The following is a 21,136-nucleotide window of genomic DNA, read 5'->3' on the forward strand; positions in this document are numbered from 1 at the left end:
TAGAGAAAAAAAGGTCCTTAAATCCGTGACGGTATGCCTTTAAAGTTTTTTTGTGCATTCAAGATCTGCATGTACAACAGGGTTCGAAACTCGCCAAAAAATTATGGTGGCCCAAAAAATAATAATGCATATTGGCAAATTATGGTAAGCGATCCACGAGCAAGATTTTAATGTGGAATATAAATATTAATAATGACTCATATGTTATAGCTCTAAAAAAAAGATGATATTACTTGGGCGACTAACTCCATTATTTTTTAATAATTAAGTCACCCAAACAGGACATTGGTCGCATTTGGCAATCTGGCCACAGGCTGTTTCGAGCCCTGGTACAAACTGTTTTAGAGTTATCCTACGAAATATAAATTCTTCTAGAGTTATTTCCCATTATCCAACCAACTTTATGGGCCAAGTTTATAATGCCTGTTTTTGACTTACACACACTTACACACGTGTCGTGTAAGTACATTTATTTACAATGCTTAAATACCTGTGTTTAAGAAAAACGGGCTTCGTGTATTCATCCCGTATTGTCTAAACTATATAGATCCGTGTAAAAGGTCATTAATGGTATCAAAATCAAATGTGGAGTAACTGACAAGTAGAGAAGTAACTACGGTATCCCTTTTGTTGCCGAGACGTAGACCAGTAGTAAAGCGCTTGCTTGATGCGTGGTCGGTTTGGGATCGATCCCCATCAGCTGGCCCATTAGGCTATTTTTCCCTCCAGCCATTGCACCATGACTGGTACATCAAAGGCCGTGGTATGTACTATCCTGTCTGGGATGGTGCATATAAATATCCCTTGCTGCTAATCGAAAAGAGTAGCCCATGAAGTGGCGACAGTGGGTTTCCTCCCTCAATATCTGTGTGGTCCTTGACCATATTTCTAACGCCATATTATCGTAAATAAAATGTGTTGAGTGCGTCGTAAAATAAAACATTTCTTGTTTCCCTTTTATTGCTATAGTATTTATTACATTGACAGATTTAGATAGCTATTGTATTTTTTAAAATTCTTTTGTACTAATGGAATGAAAATTCTTGTTTATTTTTATATAGGATAATACTTCATATATATTTAATTGTATAGATGTGACTGGCTTGAGATTTTTGGATAGTGATAAGTATTAGGTAGGTCATTGAATTCGTTAATAGTGCTGAAGTTAATAGTGCTGAACCACGAATGAAGATGTTTGGTAGGTCACAGGGCCCAGGACCCAATTTCACAAAACATTGTCAGCCTAGTTTTGCCCGTAAACGTAAATCTACAACTAAACCACAATTCTTATTACTATTATAGTACAACAAATCTAGTCAGAATAACACATATTTCTTCTTTTTTTTTGTCCTTAAAATGCTCTCATTTTTCTTAATGGTGTAATTTTCTTCGTGAACTAGATGCCAAACACTTGTAAATGTATGCCCGGTATAACTGCTAGTCTTGGAGGTAAACTTATGATGTTTTGTGAAATTGCCCCTTGGGCCCCATTCCACGAAGCGATCTTAGCCCTAAGATCAACTTAAGTCCATAGGGTAGCTATGCGCTTCGGTAACCTTAGGGCTAAGATGGCTTCGTGGAACGGGGCCCTGGACCTTAAAGTGAATGTCATTAAATGGGTCATTGAAGATAATTAGAACTTAAAATGGGAAAGTATATGGTAGATTTTTCAATCTAAAATGGACAACAACAACAACAACAACAACATCATCATCATCAACAGCAGCTACAAAACACTGGCCTTATCTCCTTTCTACATTTCTTGCTTTACTTGCCTTTTCTTTAAAAAAACCAGTATCCAGTATTTTGTTGATCCTGGGATGTCATTCTACTGTTCCTTCATGATATTCACAATAGGGATCTATCTCAGTTGGTAGAGTCCTGGTGGCCTGAGGCGCTTGCACCGTAGGATCAAACCACGTCGGTGGACCCATTCTTTGGTTGGTTTTTTCCTGTCTCAACTGGTTTTCCAAACTTTGTTTTGTTTAACGACACCACTAAAGCACATTGATCTATTTATCATTGGCTATTTTTGTATTGGATGTCAGTAACCAGTGTTCCAAGACTGGTATATCAAAGGCTGTGGTATGTGCTGTCCAGTCTGTGGTATGTGCTGTCCAGTCTGTGGTTAAGTGCATATAAAACACCACTTGCTGCTATTGGAAAAATTCCTGTCCTGGATGGAGGATCCGGCCGAGGCCAGCACCTGTGCCCAGAACAGGCGTGCACTACAACAGCTTGCTCTGTATGTGCACGTTCAATTCCATCCATCCATCCATTGGAAAAATGTAGAGGATTTTCTCTAAGATTATAAGAAACAATTACCAAATTTTTTATAAGACTAAGTTAAACATAACAAATGTTAGCTGATGATTAATAAATCAATGTGCTCTAGTGGTGTCGTTAAACAAAACGAAAGTTAACTTGGTTCAGAATAGTTGAACTTGCTCCACATTAGCCTTTCGCTTCTGTGCCTTGTCTACAAACGTCATATTACAAAGTCCAGGCTTGATTGGTTAAAGAGGCATTCTCATTTTGCGATTTGTCGTATCGACTTGTCGCATGTGATTTTGAATTTTTATTTTTTTAGAAATAGGACATGTTCTAATTGGTACGACTCCTGGCATTACTTGTCGTATTAGACTAATGTCGTTCCGATTTAGGTGTTCTGACAGTATGATTCGATCACATGTGACAAGTTAGTGTGACTAATCGCCCTTTAAAAAAAAAAAAAAAAAAAATTTAAAGTTGTGTTCTCCAAAACAAATCTAACATGATCCAGTTTTTTTTCTTCTCAAGATTGCTTCATAAGTACATCACATGGGAGCAGGATGTCTAAGGGAGCATGAATCCCTCTCCTACTCCCCTGCTACCAAATGGGTGTTCACCTTTTTCATAATTATAATATGACAAAATTGATTTTTAAATAAAGCCTTATTCCATCGTGAAATAATGACATTGCCACCTCTGTGAAATAACTACTATATGCAACAGCCTATATATAATGTCCTATTTTTAATGGACATTTTCCAAATGTTTTTGAATTAACATGTTTTAGTGTTGACAAGTTGTTAGCAGGAATGATATTAATTTTGCTTGTATTGTGGATTAATTTGCCGAGGACTACAAACAGAAACACTGTTTTATTGTTTTTAAATAACAAATGTGCCTATAGATTTTTGATCGGGTCCGAAACCAGCTATGGGTTAAAATATCTAAACCAGGCTCGGTGGTGTCATGGTTAAGCCATCGGTCATAAGGCTGGTAGGTACTGGGTTCGTAGCCCGGTACCGGCTCCCACCCAGAGCGAGTTTTAACGACTCAATGGGTAGGTGTAAGAACACTACACACTCTTCTTTTTCACTAACCACTAGCAACTAACAACTAACAACTAACCCTCTGTTCTGGACAGACAGCCCAGATAGATTGATTACAAGCGCATTACAAAACTACACATTCATCTGTTATTTGAAAACAATAGAACCAAATTTGATGTTCTACATTTTTATATATAGGGATGTGATTTTTGTAGCCACTCGACTGAATTTTCACAAAGTAGACTGAATTTGATCTGATTTGTTTTAAAATTATTTTCGAATATAGTACAAGTCCTCCCCATCAAGCAAACATACGGGTGCAGTGATGGGATTCTGTTTTCAGATGTTTGTTTTTCATCATTATTTACTAAGAATGTCCCTCTTTTGTTATTTATGTATTTATTTATTTAATCAGCCCTTTGATATTGCTTTAGGAGTCTTAATGTCCATGGCTAGATTAAGTCGTAACGTTTGACTTGAAATGGCTACAATAAATGCCAGTATTGCATCAAAGTACATCATATTTAATTGATAAATGTTGATAATTACTGATTTTCATTCCTGTGCATTCAATAACTATATACCTGAAGTGAAAGTGTTAAAATGTAATTTATTTATGTCATACAGTAATATTTTAACCTGTCCTGGATGGAGGAGCCGGCTTAAGTTGACACCTGTGCCTGTGACAGGCCTGTTCTAAAACAGCTTTGTCTGAATGTGCATGTTAAGCCCCATGGCCTGGCCTGACCTGGCCTGGCTTGACCTGACCTGACCTGACCTGACCTGACCTGACATTTTAAATGTAAAGGAAGGCGATTCTGTTTCATTATTGGGAATTTGGAGTTAAAAATATTAAATTTGAATATATTGTAGTAATAATGCAGTTTGTTGACTTGTTGTCAAACCATTTTTTGAAGCAGTTGCTTTTTGGGGCATGTAAAATATTTTTGTGGTATTGAAATTTGTTCACATTCAAATAGATTTTGTTATGCATATATCGTACAAGCTATCCTTATTTTAACCTTCCAGTTTTTCTGTTGCTTATTGGTTCATTGTGGCTATGTTATTTCATAGGTGTTTTCAAGGGCAGATGTAGAGGGGTGTTCTGGGAAATATATTTATAAAACAGTGTTATATGGGTTTAAAATAAGTCAACAATATTTGTCCCTTTGTTATACATGTATCTTCCTTTGGTATTAAACTTATTGCTGTGGGAAATACTTGGTCATAATGCGGTATTATTTTTTAGTATTCGAGAAGTATGCTCGCGAAATCATTTTCATTTATTTATATTTTAGTCTGCGGTTCATTTGTTCTGATTATTGTGATATAATTTAAGATTTATTTACTTTTTCGATTTATGTTATTCATTTCATTTCATGCTCACTGTTCACTTTTGACTAATAAAATGTTGAATGTCAACAGTTAATGCAGTGGTCCGTCTGTTTTATTATTAAACTGTTATCTTCTGATGAACATGGAAAAGCTATACTGGGAATCACTGGATTTAAGTCCTGGGCTTAAGTCTTAAAATCAAATTTAACCTCTTCAGGAGAAGAATGATTTTATCCACTTTTAGTGCCTTGCTTGAAAAGAAAAAGTTACATTTTAATGTTAAGAGAAGCAATTACTGTTCATTACTTGTAATTATATTTATTACACTTATTAGTGCAACGAAAATACAGGTTTTTCTCCACATCAAATTAATACTAATTATATACTTTGATAAATACATCAGCACATTTGTCATGTTTTATGCGAGCCCACACTAAATATTTTATTTTAATTTAAGACATGAAAACAAAACTAGTTTTAAAACTTGGTGTATCTGTGTGTGTGCGTTAGTGTGTGTGTTGTGTGTATTGTGTACGTGCATGTGTGTACAAGAATTCCAGGTAGCCATATATTTTTTTGTACTGCAGTGTTGATGTACATCAAAAGTTTGTTTTGTTTAACAACATTGCTAGAGCACATTGATTTATTAATCATTGGCTATTAGATATCAAACATTTGGTAATTTTTGACATATAGTCTTAGAGAAGAAACCCACTACATTTTTCCATTAGTAGCACCATCCCACAGAAAGGATAGCACATACCATGGCCTTTGATACACCAGTCGTGGCGCACTAGGTGGAACGAGAAAAAACCCAGTCAATTGAATGGATCCACTGAGGTGGTTCGATCCTGTGGTGCAAGCACCTCGGGTGAGCACTCGACCGACAGCTAAATCCCCCCCCCCCCCCCCCCCCCCCCCAGTGATTCACAGATGCTATCACAGAGATTTCATCTAGTATGGGGATACTAGTCTTCTGCACTCCATGGCAACACTGGGTGTGATGTTCGAGTGAGCACTGTCGTGCTGAAATGTTCCACCGCTGGCTGCTGTAAAATTAAATATGTGGTATCGGTCTCTGTGCATTTCAATTTCTTTTCTGCAGTGGTAGGATGTAGCCAGTGGTAAAGCACTCTCCTGACGCTCGATCAATATAGGACTAATCCCTCTCAATATTTTTCAATCCAGTTGGTATAGATAATACTCCAGTGGCAATGTACCATGTCAACCAACCTATCGATTGTCACACACCTTACTTAATCAAACAACTGATAAAATGCCTTTTCCACCCTTGAAAATTACCCAGATCACATCCATATCTACACAGATGGATCTAAAAAATCCAGATAATGGCAGAGTTGGTTTCGCAGTGGTAGAAGGAAAAATTTCCAGGCACTCTAAACTAGTCAAATATGCATGGCTGCCAGATAGCCTATCAGTTTATACAGCAGAACTGACAGCCTTATTATATGCACTTGTCTGGATAAAAAAAATCAAAAATACTCAAAAAGTGTAATTTTCTCTGATAGCTTAAGCTCTATTCAAACACTCCAAACCAATAAATCAACTAGACCTGATATTATAGCTGCCATCCATATTGAACTTAGGGCCATCCAACAACTTAACCTTAAGGCAACGTTTGAATGGCTACCAGCACACATGGGAATCATTGGCAGTGAAATCGCGGACTACGGGGCAAAGACAGCTCTCTCCATCACCAAAGACAAGATGATAAAGGATGTATCACTAGGCACAACAGAGATTATGGCCAAAGCCAGGAACCACTACATCAACAAACAGCAGGAGAGCTGGGATCAAACCTCAAACATGTGGCACTACAATATCAAACCAATCATCAAGGGCACAACAACAGGAGAAATGGAAGAGGAGTTCAACATATGGAACAGAGTGCCAAGAGACAGAACCCAGGGAAACACCAGGACTGGCGACCTTACCTCCTAGACATACACAATTGGGCCGAGTCTCCCCTGGGTTGTCATGCCACGATCAGAAGCTACCAGGCCCTTTTTAAGGGCCCTACGAGCAACTTAGGGAGACACCTCAGAATCAATGAGGTCTTAATTACTAGCTACTCTCGGCCTACTAAAAATCCAGACTCCTACGTAGCTCCCTACCTTTTATTTTTAGAACGACCATCAAAATTGTGCCAAACTTCCTTCATTAAAATGCAAACCATTTCCCTTTGGCTTAATCCTACAGGACATTCCAAATTACATAGCACCATACCACCTCTCGCCTGTTACCAACTATGGTTGGACTGCTGGTGCTCCCTTGTACCTGCCAGTGCAGGCAGTCCATCCTTCACCCTCCCCAACCCTTTTCTGTCTTGGGCGGAGGAACCGGCTCAGGCCGGTACTTGTGCTCTGAATGTGCATGTTAAACAATTTGGAATTTGGAATAATGGGGGGAAAATGTAGCGTGTTCCCTCTAAGGTTATATGTCAAAATTACAAAATGTTTGACATCCAATAGCCAATGGGGTTTTTCCCGTTCCAACCAGTGCTCCACAACTGGACAAAGGCTGTGGTATGTGCTTTCCTGTCTGTGGGGATGTGTATATAAAAGATTCCTTGCTGCATTAGGAAAAACTTAGCGGGTTTCCACAAATGACTACGAATCATAATTACCAAATGTTTGACATCCAAAAGCTGAGACCGGCCTCAGTGGCGTCGTGGCAGGCCATTGGTCTACAGGCTGGTAGGTACTGGGTTCGGATCCCAGTCGAGGCATGGGATTTTTAATCCAGATACCGACTCCAAACCCCCGAGTGAGTTCTCCGCAAGGCTCAATGGGTAGGTGTAAACCACTTGCACCGACCAGTGATCCATAACTGGTTCAACAAAGGCCATGGTTTGTGCTATCCTGCCTGTGGGAAACACAAATAAAAGATCCCTTGCTGCTAATCGGAAAAGTAGCCCATGTAGTGGCGACAGCGGGTTTCCTCTCAAAATCTGTGTGGTCCTTAACCATATGTCTGACGCCATATAACCGTAAATAAAATGTGTGGAGTGCGTCGTTAAATAAAACATTTCTTTCTTTCTTTTCCAAAAGCTGATGATTAATTAATGTGCTCTAGTTGTGTTGTTAAACAAAACAAACTTTCCAATAGCCAATGTGCTTTGTTTTCTGCTATCCCTCCCCACACCACGATGCATCCATCCCCACAATGATGACAAGTGAACTTACATTGATGATGTAATGACAACCAACATCACTTTAAGTCAACATTATATTCAACAAACATTTTACCATACGATTTCATTTCTGGATATGTATTTAAACCGATAAAATCTATTTAATACTTTAAGACATGTAGGGCCAAATTTACAAAGCCTGTTTATGTCTTACATGCGTGTAACTACAGTGAAACCCTTCTAAACCGGACACCCTCGGTACCAAGTAAAATGTCCAGTGTTAACAGGTATCCGGTTTAGAGAAGTCAAGTTCTGTACTGAATTTTAAAAAAATGTCCAGTTTTGCGGGAATTCTAGTGTATACAGGGTCCGGTTTTCAGAGGTTTTACTGTATATACATTTACAATGCTTAAACACTTGTGTTTAAGAAAAGAAAAAAATTTGACCTGTACTGTTTCTTTAGTTCACCCATGTATGTTTCCCTTAGATTTACCAGTATCTCAAAAGGGTTGGTACATTGTACAAAGATAATAGTGCTTTTTAAAAATTAATGAAAGGACAATCTCAAATACAACATTACATATTAAACACAGTTTATTTACATAAAAAGAAAAAACAAAAAAACAATGATGACAATGTGATGGATTGTAACAGATGATAAAATTGAAGTATACAGACTTGTTCCCAACTAAAGGTGGTGAATGAATATATCAATCTAATTAAAATTAGCTCCACTATTACATGTGGATCTAACAGCAGCCCGCAGGAGCTCATGTCCAGTTGACCTTTCATTCGACCAATCAAAATGTTACTTGCAAAATCATGCCAGTGATTTGAAAAGAATTTTAAAACATTCGGGATTATGCCGAGGGTATACGAAATGATTCGGGTAAATTACGAAGTATGCCGGAAACTAATTTCAATATAAAATTCGTTTCAAGACGAAAAAAACAACTGTGATGGTATGGCCATACAATCTGTTTATACCAGTATACAAATCAGAGTATTAGTGCACCCCCCCCCCCCCCCATTTTTTCAATGTATAAATAGTCTCGCCCGATATTTTTAGAATGTGTATGCTCCCGAATAACGCTATATCAGGTGAAGTGTAATTGGTCGATATTTAAATTATTTATAGATCAAATGTCACCTGGGAGTCCACGCAATGCTGTTAGATCTACTAGTAGACCCTAGTAGAGCTAATTTTAATCAGATTGTGAATATATGAACTGAAAGGATCAGCTGTATGCTGCTATTGACATACTGACATACATGGTACATGATAACTATCAATCGCTTTTGACATACATGATAACTGATAACAATCAATCGTAACCAAACATGGACAGTCAGCCAGTAAATCATGAATACATAACAACCTGTTGCCAAATCATTTCAATCATATTCGATTTGACGTTTGATAATTAATCTGCCAAAAAACGGGACAATATTTCAAAATCTTTCTCGTTCCAGCCAGTACACCACGACTGGTATATCAAAGGCTGTGATATGTGTTATCCTGCGGGATGGTGCATATAAAAGATTCCTTGCGGGTTTCCTCTCTTAGACTGTATGTCAAAATTACTAAATGTTTGACATCCAATAGCCAATGAATAATAAATCATGTGCTCCAGACAAAACAAACTAAGCTTTTTTAAATTAGAATTTTTTGAATACATCAAATAAAATTCTTGTGATCCTAACTCTGCCAGGTTTAATTTTGGAATATAACAGTTGATCACACAATCCATTAGGAGTTTTTGCATGGTGAAGTTAGTGTGACAGTTTTATGAAATATTGTGCCCTGAAAAACCTTTCTAATTTTGGAATTACCATGCTTCATTGGTATTCATTTTGTTGCATTTGTCTGGCTAACACAAACTAGCAAGACATACTTCATCAAACATCCACATTTTCCTTCCATTATAAAGATCAATTATTACGGTTTACAAAAGTGGAATTCTTTTGTTTTTTCATCAGTAATAATGGATCTTCAAGTCCTTGAGAAGTATGGTTTCAAATCAACTGCATCATTTCTGATGAACTGTTCAGTGTCAACATGGTAAAAGTATTCAGTATCTCGGTGGGGGAGGCCCTCTCATTCCTGGCGGGGGAGGTCCTCTCATGCCCCTAGGTGGGGGCCCTCGCATACCACGGGGTGGAGGCCCTCTCATTCCTGGGGGTGGGGGTCGTCCTGTGAAAACAAAAAGGATAACAATAAATCAATGTCTACCGTTGCTTGTGCAATACAGTAAAGTACTCTCACAACAAACTGGGACAGGGACCATGATAGTTAGTTTGTTATAGCAGTAGTTCGTTGTACATATTTGCGTAAGTTGGTCATTCATGTAAAGGGAGATAAAACAGGACTTTACGATCAGTTTGTTCTAAGTAAACTTTACTGTATATGTTTCAGTTCAAAGCCAATTGCTAGAGCAACAGAAATTAACACGACCAGATCTTGCCATTTAAGAGGACTCTCACTCCTATCTCTTTCATCTGGGAATTCTTGAAGATTCTAGCCAATTGGCTGTTAGGATCTTTGGACCAGTCCACTTTAAAGGGTATGGGGAGAAGTGCCATAGGTCAAATTAATTTGCAAAGAAAAATGGAATTCAAATGGTGATAAAGAAGTAAATCTAAGCCCAAATTACCACTTACCAAATGGTGGTGGTGGACCTCTGGGGGGAGGTCCTCTCCAGCCTGGTGGAGGGGGTCTTAGCCCGGGGGGTGGAGGGGGGTAGTTGTTTTGCTGTCCAGAATGAGACATCATTCCAGGAGGTGGTGGTCCTGACATACCTGTAAATGATGGAAGTAGACAAACATCAACATTTTCTAATTATTTCAGCGTTCAATAAAATGAAGCAATGTGGTACAGTAAATATAGGTGAATATGATTGTAACCGCTTCACAATCAATTTTAATAACATTCAACGATGTCAACTAATGCCGAATGATGTCACTATCATAGCCGTGACTGCCGCAAGCTAGCAGCTGCTATAGCAACTATAGTGATAGTCAGAAGTGTGAAATAACAGTTTTCAGTGTATTACTAAGACCTATGCCATAAAAACAGTATTTATATAACCGTTTATTATAGACCATGGTGGTAATAAATAATATTATATATATATATATATATATTTATTTTTTTAAATTGTTATTCCCCCCCCCCTCAGTCGGTATATATTTTTAAAATTTCCTCTTTTTGTTTACAAAAAATTTACCCTCACTGCACAAATATGCGATTATACATTTTGTTTTATGCCAGACTTGAATCATGAAAACCCAACCAGTGCCCCATCACTGATGGGAACAAGTGTATTTTTACCTTGGTTAGAATTCGTGTACTGTGGTTTGCTCACTGGAGGAGGCATATTATAAGGAACACTGCTTGGACCTGAAATGAAAAAATTACAAAATTTATGTACTAAGACAAAAGTCATTTTTAAGACAAAATAACATAAACGTACTAAGAATCAACACAGTTTCAGTAATATTGCTTTTAATGTGTACTTGGTTATTTCTTGTGCTAATATGAATAAAAAATACTGTGGCCAAATTCACAAAACTTCAGGATTAAAAGTTGTAAATTAAAACATATTTGGTGTTTATTTAATACAGCAAATTATGTTAGATCCCTGGCTGCTAATGGAAAAATGCAGCAGATTTCCTCTGAAGACTGTTTCAGAATTACTAAATGTTTGACATCCAAAACAGATGATTAATAAATCACTGTGATGTTGTTAAACAAAACAAACTTTTAACTGTATGTGTGTCTGTCTGGACTCACACATGAAGTGGTTTACAGTAAAATACCTGAAGGCATACAAGTTGGCATCCCACCAGGGGCAAACAGCCGATGATTCATATATCAAAGTGCTCTAGTGGTGTTGTTAAACTCTGAAGAAAGCTTGAGGTGTTTTCTCTGTTTAGAATACTTCACCTGGCCTCAACTAAGGATATTAGTCTAGTCTGAACATCCCTACCGCCAAATGGGATGGCCTACAATTTTTCCAATGAGGAGTCCTGCCTGTTCTGATCACGTGACTGTAACTTCCTTCTTTCTCCATTACTATTTTGGTTCTGACGTCTTTTTCTTTTACTCCATCTTAATCAAAGCCATCTGTGTATGTGTGTCTGTATGGTTAAAGTTTGTTTTTGTTTAACGACACCACTTGAGCACACTGATTTAATAATCATCATCAACTATTGGATGTCTTGACCAAGGGAATGGTCAAGAAAAAAATAAAGTTAAAAAACCAAAACCAAAAAATGTTTTTAAAAAAAACTAAAAAAAAACTATTGGATATCAAACATTAAGTAATTCTTACATATAGTCTAAGAAAGGAAACTTGCTACATTTTTCAAATAGTAGCAAGAGATTTTGTATATGCACCATCCCACAAACAGGATAGCATGTGCCAGGGCCTTTGATATACCAGTTGTGGTGCACTGGCTAGAACGATAAATAGCCCAATGTGCCCACTGACTGGGATCGATCCTAGACTGACCACACATCAAGTGAGTGCTTTACCACTGGTCTACATCCCTTTCTGTGTGTCTGTATGAACTCGTCCACAATTTGTCATACTGTAAAATACCTGAAGGCATGGGTGGTGGCATCCCCCCAGGAGGAAATGGAGGCATCCCAAGTGGTGGAACTGGCATCGACATGGATGGAGGTGGAACCGGTGGTGGGGGTAATGGAGCCACAGAGTTTGCTGAAACAAAAAACACAAGAAATTTTTAATAAATATTTAGCAGTTTAATCAGTGGTTATTAGATATTTAATACACTGGAGATATCAACAACAAAAAATCTTAATAAGCATTTCTTACATATACATATACATATACAACATGCAGTGAAACTGAAATTTGATAGGCAGCTATATAATGCAACTTCTTAAATAAATGTTATGACATGTACTGTAAAGCTCTAACATTGAGTATATCCTCAACAGAACAATTTTTTGACAATAAAGGTTTCTTACCTGAAACTGGAGTCACTGGTGTCATCATTGGGGGTGCAAGATTTGTGGGGGGAGGGGGTGGGGGAACCACGGCTGGGAGACTTGTGGGTGCTGGAGGTTGAACAGGCGGGGGCGGGGCATCAGCGAACAGTTGATGAGGTCGATCGGTCAGTGATAGTGGATTCTGAGCTGCCAACAAGCGTTCTGGAAAAATAATATATATTAAATAAATTAGTAACAAATTGGCTGACAAAAAAAACAACCCAGTGTTTTGTAACAAAATGTAAGTTTATGTTAATGTCTAACAGTTATATATGTTGTTTATTTATGTGTGAGAAGCACTTTGATTTAGTGCAGCAAGCTTCAATGGTTACTTATGCACATGATTTGAAGTAATCTATTTAATGAAATGAATTCAGCATGTTAAAAACCCCAATCTTTTATTTTTTTTAAAACCCCCAATGAAGTCCAGGGTCAATACCGGAAAGGATTTTGGTTTAGCCAAGTTTCAAGTATGTAGATTTTTTCTTTAAAATTATTCACGTGGTTCCTTTAAGAAAATTTTATTAGCAAAAGACTAAATGTTGTTGCTAATATTGAAATGGATAGGATGAGACATAATTACAAAAATATCATATTAGATATGTTTTATAAAGTTTCTTCAAAGTGAACACCGTTGAGATTGTTTTCTTTTTGAAAATATACAAATTTATCTTACATAAAACTAAGTACACCACTAGTTGTGACTGAGGGAACATGCAAATTTACCTTGAAATTAATAACATAGCTTATGCTTACACTTTTTAAAATAGCTTTTGAATTAGAGATTAAAGTTTTTGTGAAAAATAAAAGCTTTAGGTTAAAAAATATATACATCAATATAGATTTAAAGGGAAGTAACTCTACTGATGTGTTACAAAAACAGCACCCTGCAATTGCCCACGGCAATCAGCAATGCCGTCGAGTTTTTAATTCTCCATGGCACTTTTTTTGCTTTGGACTAGATTCAATTTTTTTTCAATAACATGTTTTTTTTTGCCGTGGACATTTTGTTATTTGCAGGAGTTGCAAAAAGCTGAAAGACTGACCTGCAGCGGAGCCATGGCGTTCTCCCTTGGAATCTTTCTTGAAAGCGTAGGATATTGTGATTGGGCGATTACACAAGTATTGTCCATTCATAGCCTCAATAGCTGCATCAGAGGCCTCGAAACTAGCGAAATTAATAAACGCATAGCCCTTGGAATTCCCCGTGTCTGGATCACGCATAATCTGTGGAAAAAGTGAAAGGAAAGGAATGTTCAACTTCAAGGGCCATAACTCTGTGAAAAATGGGTAAACTGCAATGAAAGTTAAACCCGATCTGTAACAGTACATGATAAAGCTATACACTCAGTACCTTGAGGTACTGTGGAAAAAAAACCATGTGGAAAACTATATGTAAGACAGACGGACGGACGGACAAACAGACAGAAGGATGGTGATGAAACCTATAGTCCCCTCTAGTTGGATTGGTAGGGGACTAACAACTCTGGAATATATGAACAAGAATTCCGATTTTCTGCAGAATTAAATGTCTCGCCTACCATAAATAAATTTGATGCACTGTGATGAACATCCACAGATACAACTATAAACCAAGTTTCACTCATCTAGGAGTTATGGTTTGGGAGAACCTGCTCCAAATACGAAACTTTAATGTTATACTTTAAAGAGACAGATATTAATTTTTAAACACTAATGCATATTTGTCACTATTAAATATGTTTATGATCACTGTTTTTTATATAATCCATTTCCATACAACCGAAGTGTCATCCTGGTGGTTTTAATACCACAAAATGCATTTTTCATATTAAAAAATAATAATACGTGCGTCTGAGAAATAACAGTTATGGAGTCGAGTTTTAGTCTATTTTTAACAACATTTCACCATTTCAATGTCACAGATTCTTGTTTCACTCTCTTGTAACGTTATCCAAACGTGTTACAGGTTTGTAACTTAACCAAACTTAGTGTCCATTTTCACGGGTTGAAACTAGGGGTCTGCGCCTTTAAAAGCAAAGTTGACGCTGCTGTCAAAAAAGTGATACCTACATCTCGCCATTTTAGTTTGTAATGGTGAAACAAAAATGCCTTGAATAAACCTTATTCATCAGACATGATTACCTTGGGTGTTTGTAGAATGACACCAAATGCACTGAATGTGTCGTACAGAAGCTTCTCATCAACCTCAGGGTCAAGGTTTCCAATAAAGATGTTTGCTCCCACGTCCAGATTCTTCTGATGTGCCGAGGCCTGGAAATCACGAGAAGAGAAAATATACAACAAAATTTGTCTTGTTTAACGACACCACTAGAGCACATTGATTAATTAATTATCGGCTACTGGATGTAAAACATTGGTCATCAACCGACTGAGCTAAATCCCCCCCACCCCCATCATCTCGTGTTATAGAGACCATGTGTTAAAATAACCACATGAAAGACACCAAAGAGCCACAGTTTAAAACATACTGAGGTGTGTTAAATAAAAGTTCCTTTCCTGTCACCCACCTTGTTAACTCTGACTGGTTTCCCATACAGCTTGATCATGTTCATGATCTTGATCGCGTAGTCGGCATCCTCCTCTCCAAGAAACTCGACAAAGCCATAGCCTTGATGTGACTGAGTCACCCGGTCCTTGGGCATGTGTACATTCACTGCAAAACAAGACATTTGCGTACATTTCACTGATAAAAGAGGACATTTAAATTTATCTAAACCACAAAATTGTTATATTGACAATTAATCAAGTCTAAGAAACTCTGATGTGACCGAGTCACCTGATCCTTAGGGATGTGTACAATTTGGTGATAAAATTTAAATTTATCTAAACCACTTAATTGTAACATTGATAATTCATCAAGTCCAAGAAATTCAACAAATACATAGCCTTGATGTGACTGAGTCACCCGGTCCTTGGGCATGTGTACATTCACGGAAAAACAAGACATTTTAATTTATCTAAACCACAAAATTGTAACACTAATAATTCATAAAGTCTTAGAAGCTCAACAAATCCGTAGCCTTGATGTGATTGAGTCACCTTGTCCATTCGTACATTCACTGAAAAACAATTGATCTAAACCACAAAACTGATACATGGATACATAATACACAAAGTCCAAAAACTTAACAAATACATGTACACAGCCTTGATGTTACAGTTACCCTGAAAAACAAGAGGTTTCAATTTATTTAAACCACAAAACTTTTATCTTGACAACCCATTTGTCCAAGACTCATTTTAATAAAGCTATAAAGATTTTTTCTTTTTTAAACAGAAGGTTCATAAACTTCATCAATGAAATGCTGTAACTTTTTAATGACTTTTGCATGATCATTTTGTCATGATTTTCAAGCATGTTAATCAATTTAAGATTCTAATAAAATTAAGATTTGAGTTTTGATGTGAAATGTTAATCTCTTCCTGTGAAAAATTAAGAATCAACAATTTTTTATCTTCCATGACCCAACTCAAAATTCTATGATTTTCCAGGCCTAGAAAAAATGTCATCTGCAAATTCCAAGATTTTTCATGATTTTTTATAAAGAATAAGAAGAGGAACAGTTTTCGGGTAGGGATAAAACTAGAATTCCAGAAAAAAGACCAGGGGCCTAATTCACAAAGGTCTCTTAGGCTCTACTAGACAACAAAGCATCCTCTTTGCAAGTCTTTTAGCATTGCACTGCGAGATCACAAAGTTGCAAGAGTTTAGTGAATTAGGCCCCTAGTCCCAGTTTTACAAAGCAATCTTAGAGTTAAAATCACCTGAAGTATATACCTACCTTATGCACTTACGGTGATCTTTGTGCTAAGATCACTTCATAAAATGGAGCCCAGTGTGATATTTATTTGTGTATGACAAACACAAACATTTAGCTACTTACCAACGGGTCCCGCTTGAAGAAACAGCTCCCATAAAATTGCCTCTGTGACTTTTTCATCCAACCCGCCAACGTACACAGTGGCATCTGAAAGTAAGAGGCATATTTTTTCAACTTTCTCAGCAGTAAATTAATGTTAGTGATGTTCTTATGATTGATTACAATTTTTAAAATATTGATTGGGCTCTATGTTCTGATGATCACCTACAAAAATCCATTTTTGACTGTCGCAGGAAATTTTAACTAATTGTCCCTACAGTTTTAATGATGGATTATATGTATGTAAATATGCTAGGGTTTAAGTTTGTTTTCATGTGTACATAACAAAAAGAAATATTTAATATATATAAAAAAAAATTCAAATGTAAAATTACTGATTTGTAGGGCCTTTCCCAATGAACATGTTAATAAGCCTAATAATTAGTTTGAAACCGATACGAGACCCATTGTTTGCCACTTATTTTGACGGCTAATTAGGCCCTGCCGCCCCCAACCATATGTTAAATGTAATTCACCTCAAGACAATATCACCCCTAGAGTATTATGTAATTGTCATTTACCTTCTGATATCAGTTACATACACTGTATGCCTTATAACCATTGCTGAAGTTGAATAATAAAATACTGATAATTTAATAGTGTTTATATCAACATGAATTAACAACATAAAATATGTGAAATCTGTGGTACAGATATATAAAATGCCAGATGGTTTCAACAAGTGAACCAAAAACACCTGAAGGCAATCTGTACCACGGGACATTTGCAGCCGATCTACAAGACTGGATTTTGACTGATAGGCGACACTGGACAGTATCTGCTTTTTGTGACGTTTTGTCAGGAACACAGGAACACTTTCATGCATCTTTCTCATCTTATCACCCTCTGCCTACCATTATGTTAATATAAAAAACCTTTCCAATTACTCCTTTAAATTTCATCTCTGGATCAGCAGAAGATTTCGCCAAATTATCTATCAAACCTTAAAAACTGGAGAAACCCAAGTAATTATCCAACAAAATACCAATTATTTCATAAAATTATTTCGGCAAATACGAAACTTTAATGTTATACTTTAAAGGGACAGACCCTAGTTGGTTAGGGATCGATCCCCATCGGTGGGACCACTGGGCTATTTCTCGTCCGAGAATGACACCCCACACACGTGTACGGGGCAACTATGTGATGCATGTGCCAACTATGGAATGTGTTTCGGTGTGTTGATAAACAGATCTGAACGTTTTTTACTAGGATGTCTGTGGTCAAAACGTATGTTTTAATATTTCAGGTTCCCCTACTTTTTTTAAAGATTATATTTGTATTTATTATAGTATATATACAATAATACAGCGTACTCATGACTTGTTCCATAGAGTAGTACTAATTACCCATTCACCAGGAATCGAACGCATGTGTATCTTTCTCCACATACACACAAACACATCTCTTTCCACACACACACACACATATTTATACAGTGTATTTAATTCATCACATTTGTGCTCGCTTTTAGGTTTCACCTATAGTCTGTCCTACAGAGAACACCTTTTTTCATACTATGCAGTTTACTACAAGTTATTTATTTATGAGCCAATTGATTTGTAAATTGCACACAAAAATGTAATTTTTATGTTATTTCCAAAACACGTTTACATTTCGTCTTACATCGAACCAAACTGAAATTATTCACAAAAAAACACCTTCATAGAATGATGGGATGGACTAAAAGTCGTTTTTGTTTATTTCTTAAAATTACTGATATCGGATTCACTTGACTCGTAAAATTAAAGTGTTATTTATCGTCTTTTCTACTACATCACAAATACTAGAACATATAGTGTAGCAAAGTAATTCACATGAAAAGCTAAAAAACAAAACAAGAATAAAATGTGTCATTCAGTGGTCTCCCACGACCATTTTCATTGTCATCTGTCAGGACGGTGGTTCTTTGGAAGACATTCCAGGTTCAAACTGATAAGACATTATTTGTTGTGTTGCACAAATATTAATCCAGTTGTCATCACTACTGTAGTCTACACTATTCATCATAGAAAGAAGAATCGCATGATAATTGAGCCTGGCAGTCATTGTCGGTCCCACTTTCGCTTGCGCTGGAAGTCATTTCGTGGAGATTTCAGTGAAAGGAGTTCCCTTCATGACGTCACGGCTATTTACAAGCAAATGTTTTTACTGAGAATTTTACTTGTCGTTTCTGGCAGTGTTCTACGGGAGTGATGATTTAATACTTTTATGGGGCATTTTCGTAATTACTGATTGGTGTAAAATATTATTGCAATGAATTAAGAAGGCATTTAATTGTGGAATTTGAAATTTGAGTGTATGGTCTGGAACAGCACTTTAATATTACAGAGTTGAAGGGATAGAATGCCCCATTCATTCCCCGATTTTTTAGTTCGAGTTAGCTTCTAAATCTACTCTCTTATTTAATCCCCTTTCCTGATTTATTATCATAAACCTCTCAATAGTCTAGATCCATCATTATAAGTGTTGTTTTTATTTATATCGTTTTCTTAAATACAAACCTTGATTTCTTTCTGCAATAGGTGCCGACGACATGTTTACACCATGAGTACCGGATGTAGAAATGCTAATCGTCTTAACTCAATACAATGCACTTCATACCAACTCGCCCCACTGAGTTCATATAAATTCGCCCCGATATTTAATCAACTCAATCTGTCCAGTCACTTGAAGATATTATTTGAATGATATATTAAAATCATTTAATAATACGGCCAGAAAAACTATAAATAATATTGCAATCATTATTTAAGAGGATTTTGGGGTCTTTAGATCGGTTATGTAAACCTTTTCTTTTTTATTGTTATAAAGAAACGTATATTTATTTGGATAAATATGCAAAATATCCCGACTTCTGAAGATACAGTAATTAAAAGCAACAATAACCACATTTATAGTGCAACAAAACAAAACGTGGATGAAATGCATGCAGTGCTTTAAACTTTCGGCTCTTTACGATACTTTAGGGCTTTTCCGGTTATTGAGAAACATCGCAGTTTCTGATTGGTTTATTTTGAAAGACACAGCGCGAAAGATGTAATTGGACTTTCGATGTTTTGTTACATATTTTGTGATTATCTTGGTAAGATAATGCAATTATAATATCCCTTATGCTCATACTTATAATTTGCAAATAGCCATACTCTGTGTTCATATCACTATCAGATTTTTATTTTATTTACTACATCATTATCCCAAATTCGGACTGAAACTTTCAGTGATAGCAACTTGCATGGTAATAATTCACACTCGACGGACAATTTCTGAGTTCGCTAGACCTATTTGCCAGTGTCCTATGTAGTAAGTCGGTTGTAGAATTGTTCTTTTGATGTATCCTTCAGAATGTCAGAAAAATAAAATATTCGCGCAGTTAAACATTTAAATTATCTTTTTAAAAAGTCAAGACACTAACTTAAGCCAAGGAATCCATCATTCCATGACGTTTCGCCCCTCAGCCAGTTCGTCCCCGGTCAGTTTGCCCCCAGTTTGACCTGTTTGCCCCATGTACCAGTTCGCCCCCAACTGTTTGCCTGTTCACCCCCAAATATTTGTCAGTTCGCCCCCAATTATTTGTTACTTTTAAACAATTAATATTATTGTACTGTTTCCTTAGAGGATGTTAAAGTGTGTCTGTGTGTGTGTTGTGTGTGTTTCTTTTCTTAAAGGGGAGGGGTTGTTGTCCTTCCACAATTTGGACTGATCATGAATCATAAGAATTGTAATACGGGGTTATATTTTTTTCAGATGTAATTAAAAGTAGGGTGCCGAATAAGTAGGGTTGGGTACCGCGAAAAAAACCGTACCGCGGTATACCGCGTTTTTTTGTAATGTACCACTGTATACCACGGTAATTACAGCATACTAATCACTGCGATTCAGTGATACAATAATTGCTCAACATACGATGTCATTTATGTGCCTTTGAACTTAGGGGTCAAACACATATGACATACTACAATGAAATACCTACCAGTAAAGATTTTGACTGATTCAGTTTACACTCTATTTCCTCTAAATTTGAGTAAGCATTAAGCAGGACTAAAATTCTCATTTAGAGAATAGCCAATACTTATAGGTAGAACATAGTTGTAGAGCCTTGTTGTATTTTAAGACCTTATAATGTAAATGAAATAAACAACATGAATAAATTCCCTAGTTATCATTTCAGTTAAACTGGAAAATAATGAAAATGACAAAGATACGTAATATTTGAATGGCCCTTGATGTCTAGGCCGGGCCGTAGCCCAGTGGTAAAACACTCGGTTGGACGCGTGGTAGGTCTAGGATCGATCCAAGTCGGTGGGCCCATTAGGATATTTCTCATTTATGTATGTGCACCACGACTGGTATAGCAAAGGTCGTGGTATGTGCTACTAATGAGAAAATG

The 21,136-nt window shown here is 36.7% G+C and overlaps 2 protein-coding genes across 6 annotated transcripts in view; one reads left to right on the forward strand and one right to left on the reverse strand.

Moving 5' to 3' along the window:
* Positions 1–9,370: 9,370 nt before the first annotated feature.
* LOC121390036 (splicing factor 3B subunit 4-like) lies at positions 9,371–19,298 on the reverse strand. Its single transcript, XM_041521740.1, has 10 exons — positions 19,251–19,298; positions 16,711–16,794; positions 15,334–15,479; positions 14,948–15,076; positions 13,870–14,050; positions 12,803–12,985; positions 12,411–12,530; positions 11,138–11,206; positions 10,468–10,605; positions 9,371–10,000 (listed from the first exon to the last, which is right to left on the reverse strand). Exons 1-10 carry the CDS (start codon positions 19,282–19,284, stop codon positions 9,879–9,881), a joined length of 1,206 nt encoding a protein of 401 aa, XP_041377674.1. The 5' UTR covers positions 19,285–19,298; the 3' UTR covers positions 9,371–9,878.
* Positions 19,299–19,780: 482 nt separating this feature from the next.
* LOC121389870 (kinesin-like protein KIF20B) overlaps positions 19,781–21,136 on the forward strand; it is an 81,919-nt gene continuing 80,563 nt past the window's right edge. For all 5 annotated transcript variants that reach the window (XM_041521525.1, XM_041521526.1, XM_041521528.1 and 2 more), the window contains exon 1: positions 19,781–19,831. The gene's annotated coding sequence lies outside the window, so the exon portion shown is untranslated. The remainder of the gene's footprint in view (positions 19,832–21,136) is intronic.

The sequence above is a fragment of the Gigantopelta aegis genome, chromosome 15, assembly GCF_016097555.1.
Source record: "Gigantopelta aegis isolate Gae_Host chromosome 15, Gae_host_genome, whole genome shotgun sequence".
Taxonomy (NCBI): Eukaryota; Metazoa; Mollusca; class Gastropoda; order Neomphalida; family Peltospiridae; genus Gigantopelta; species Gigantopelta aegis.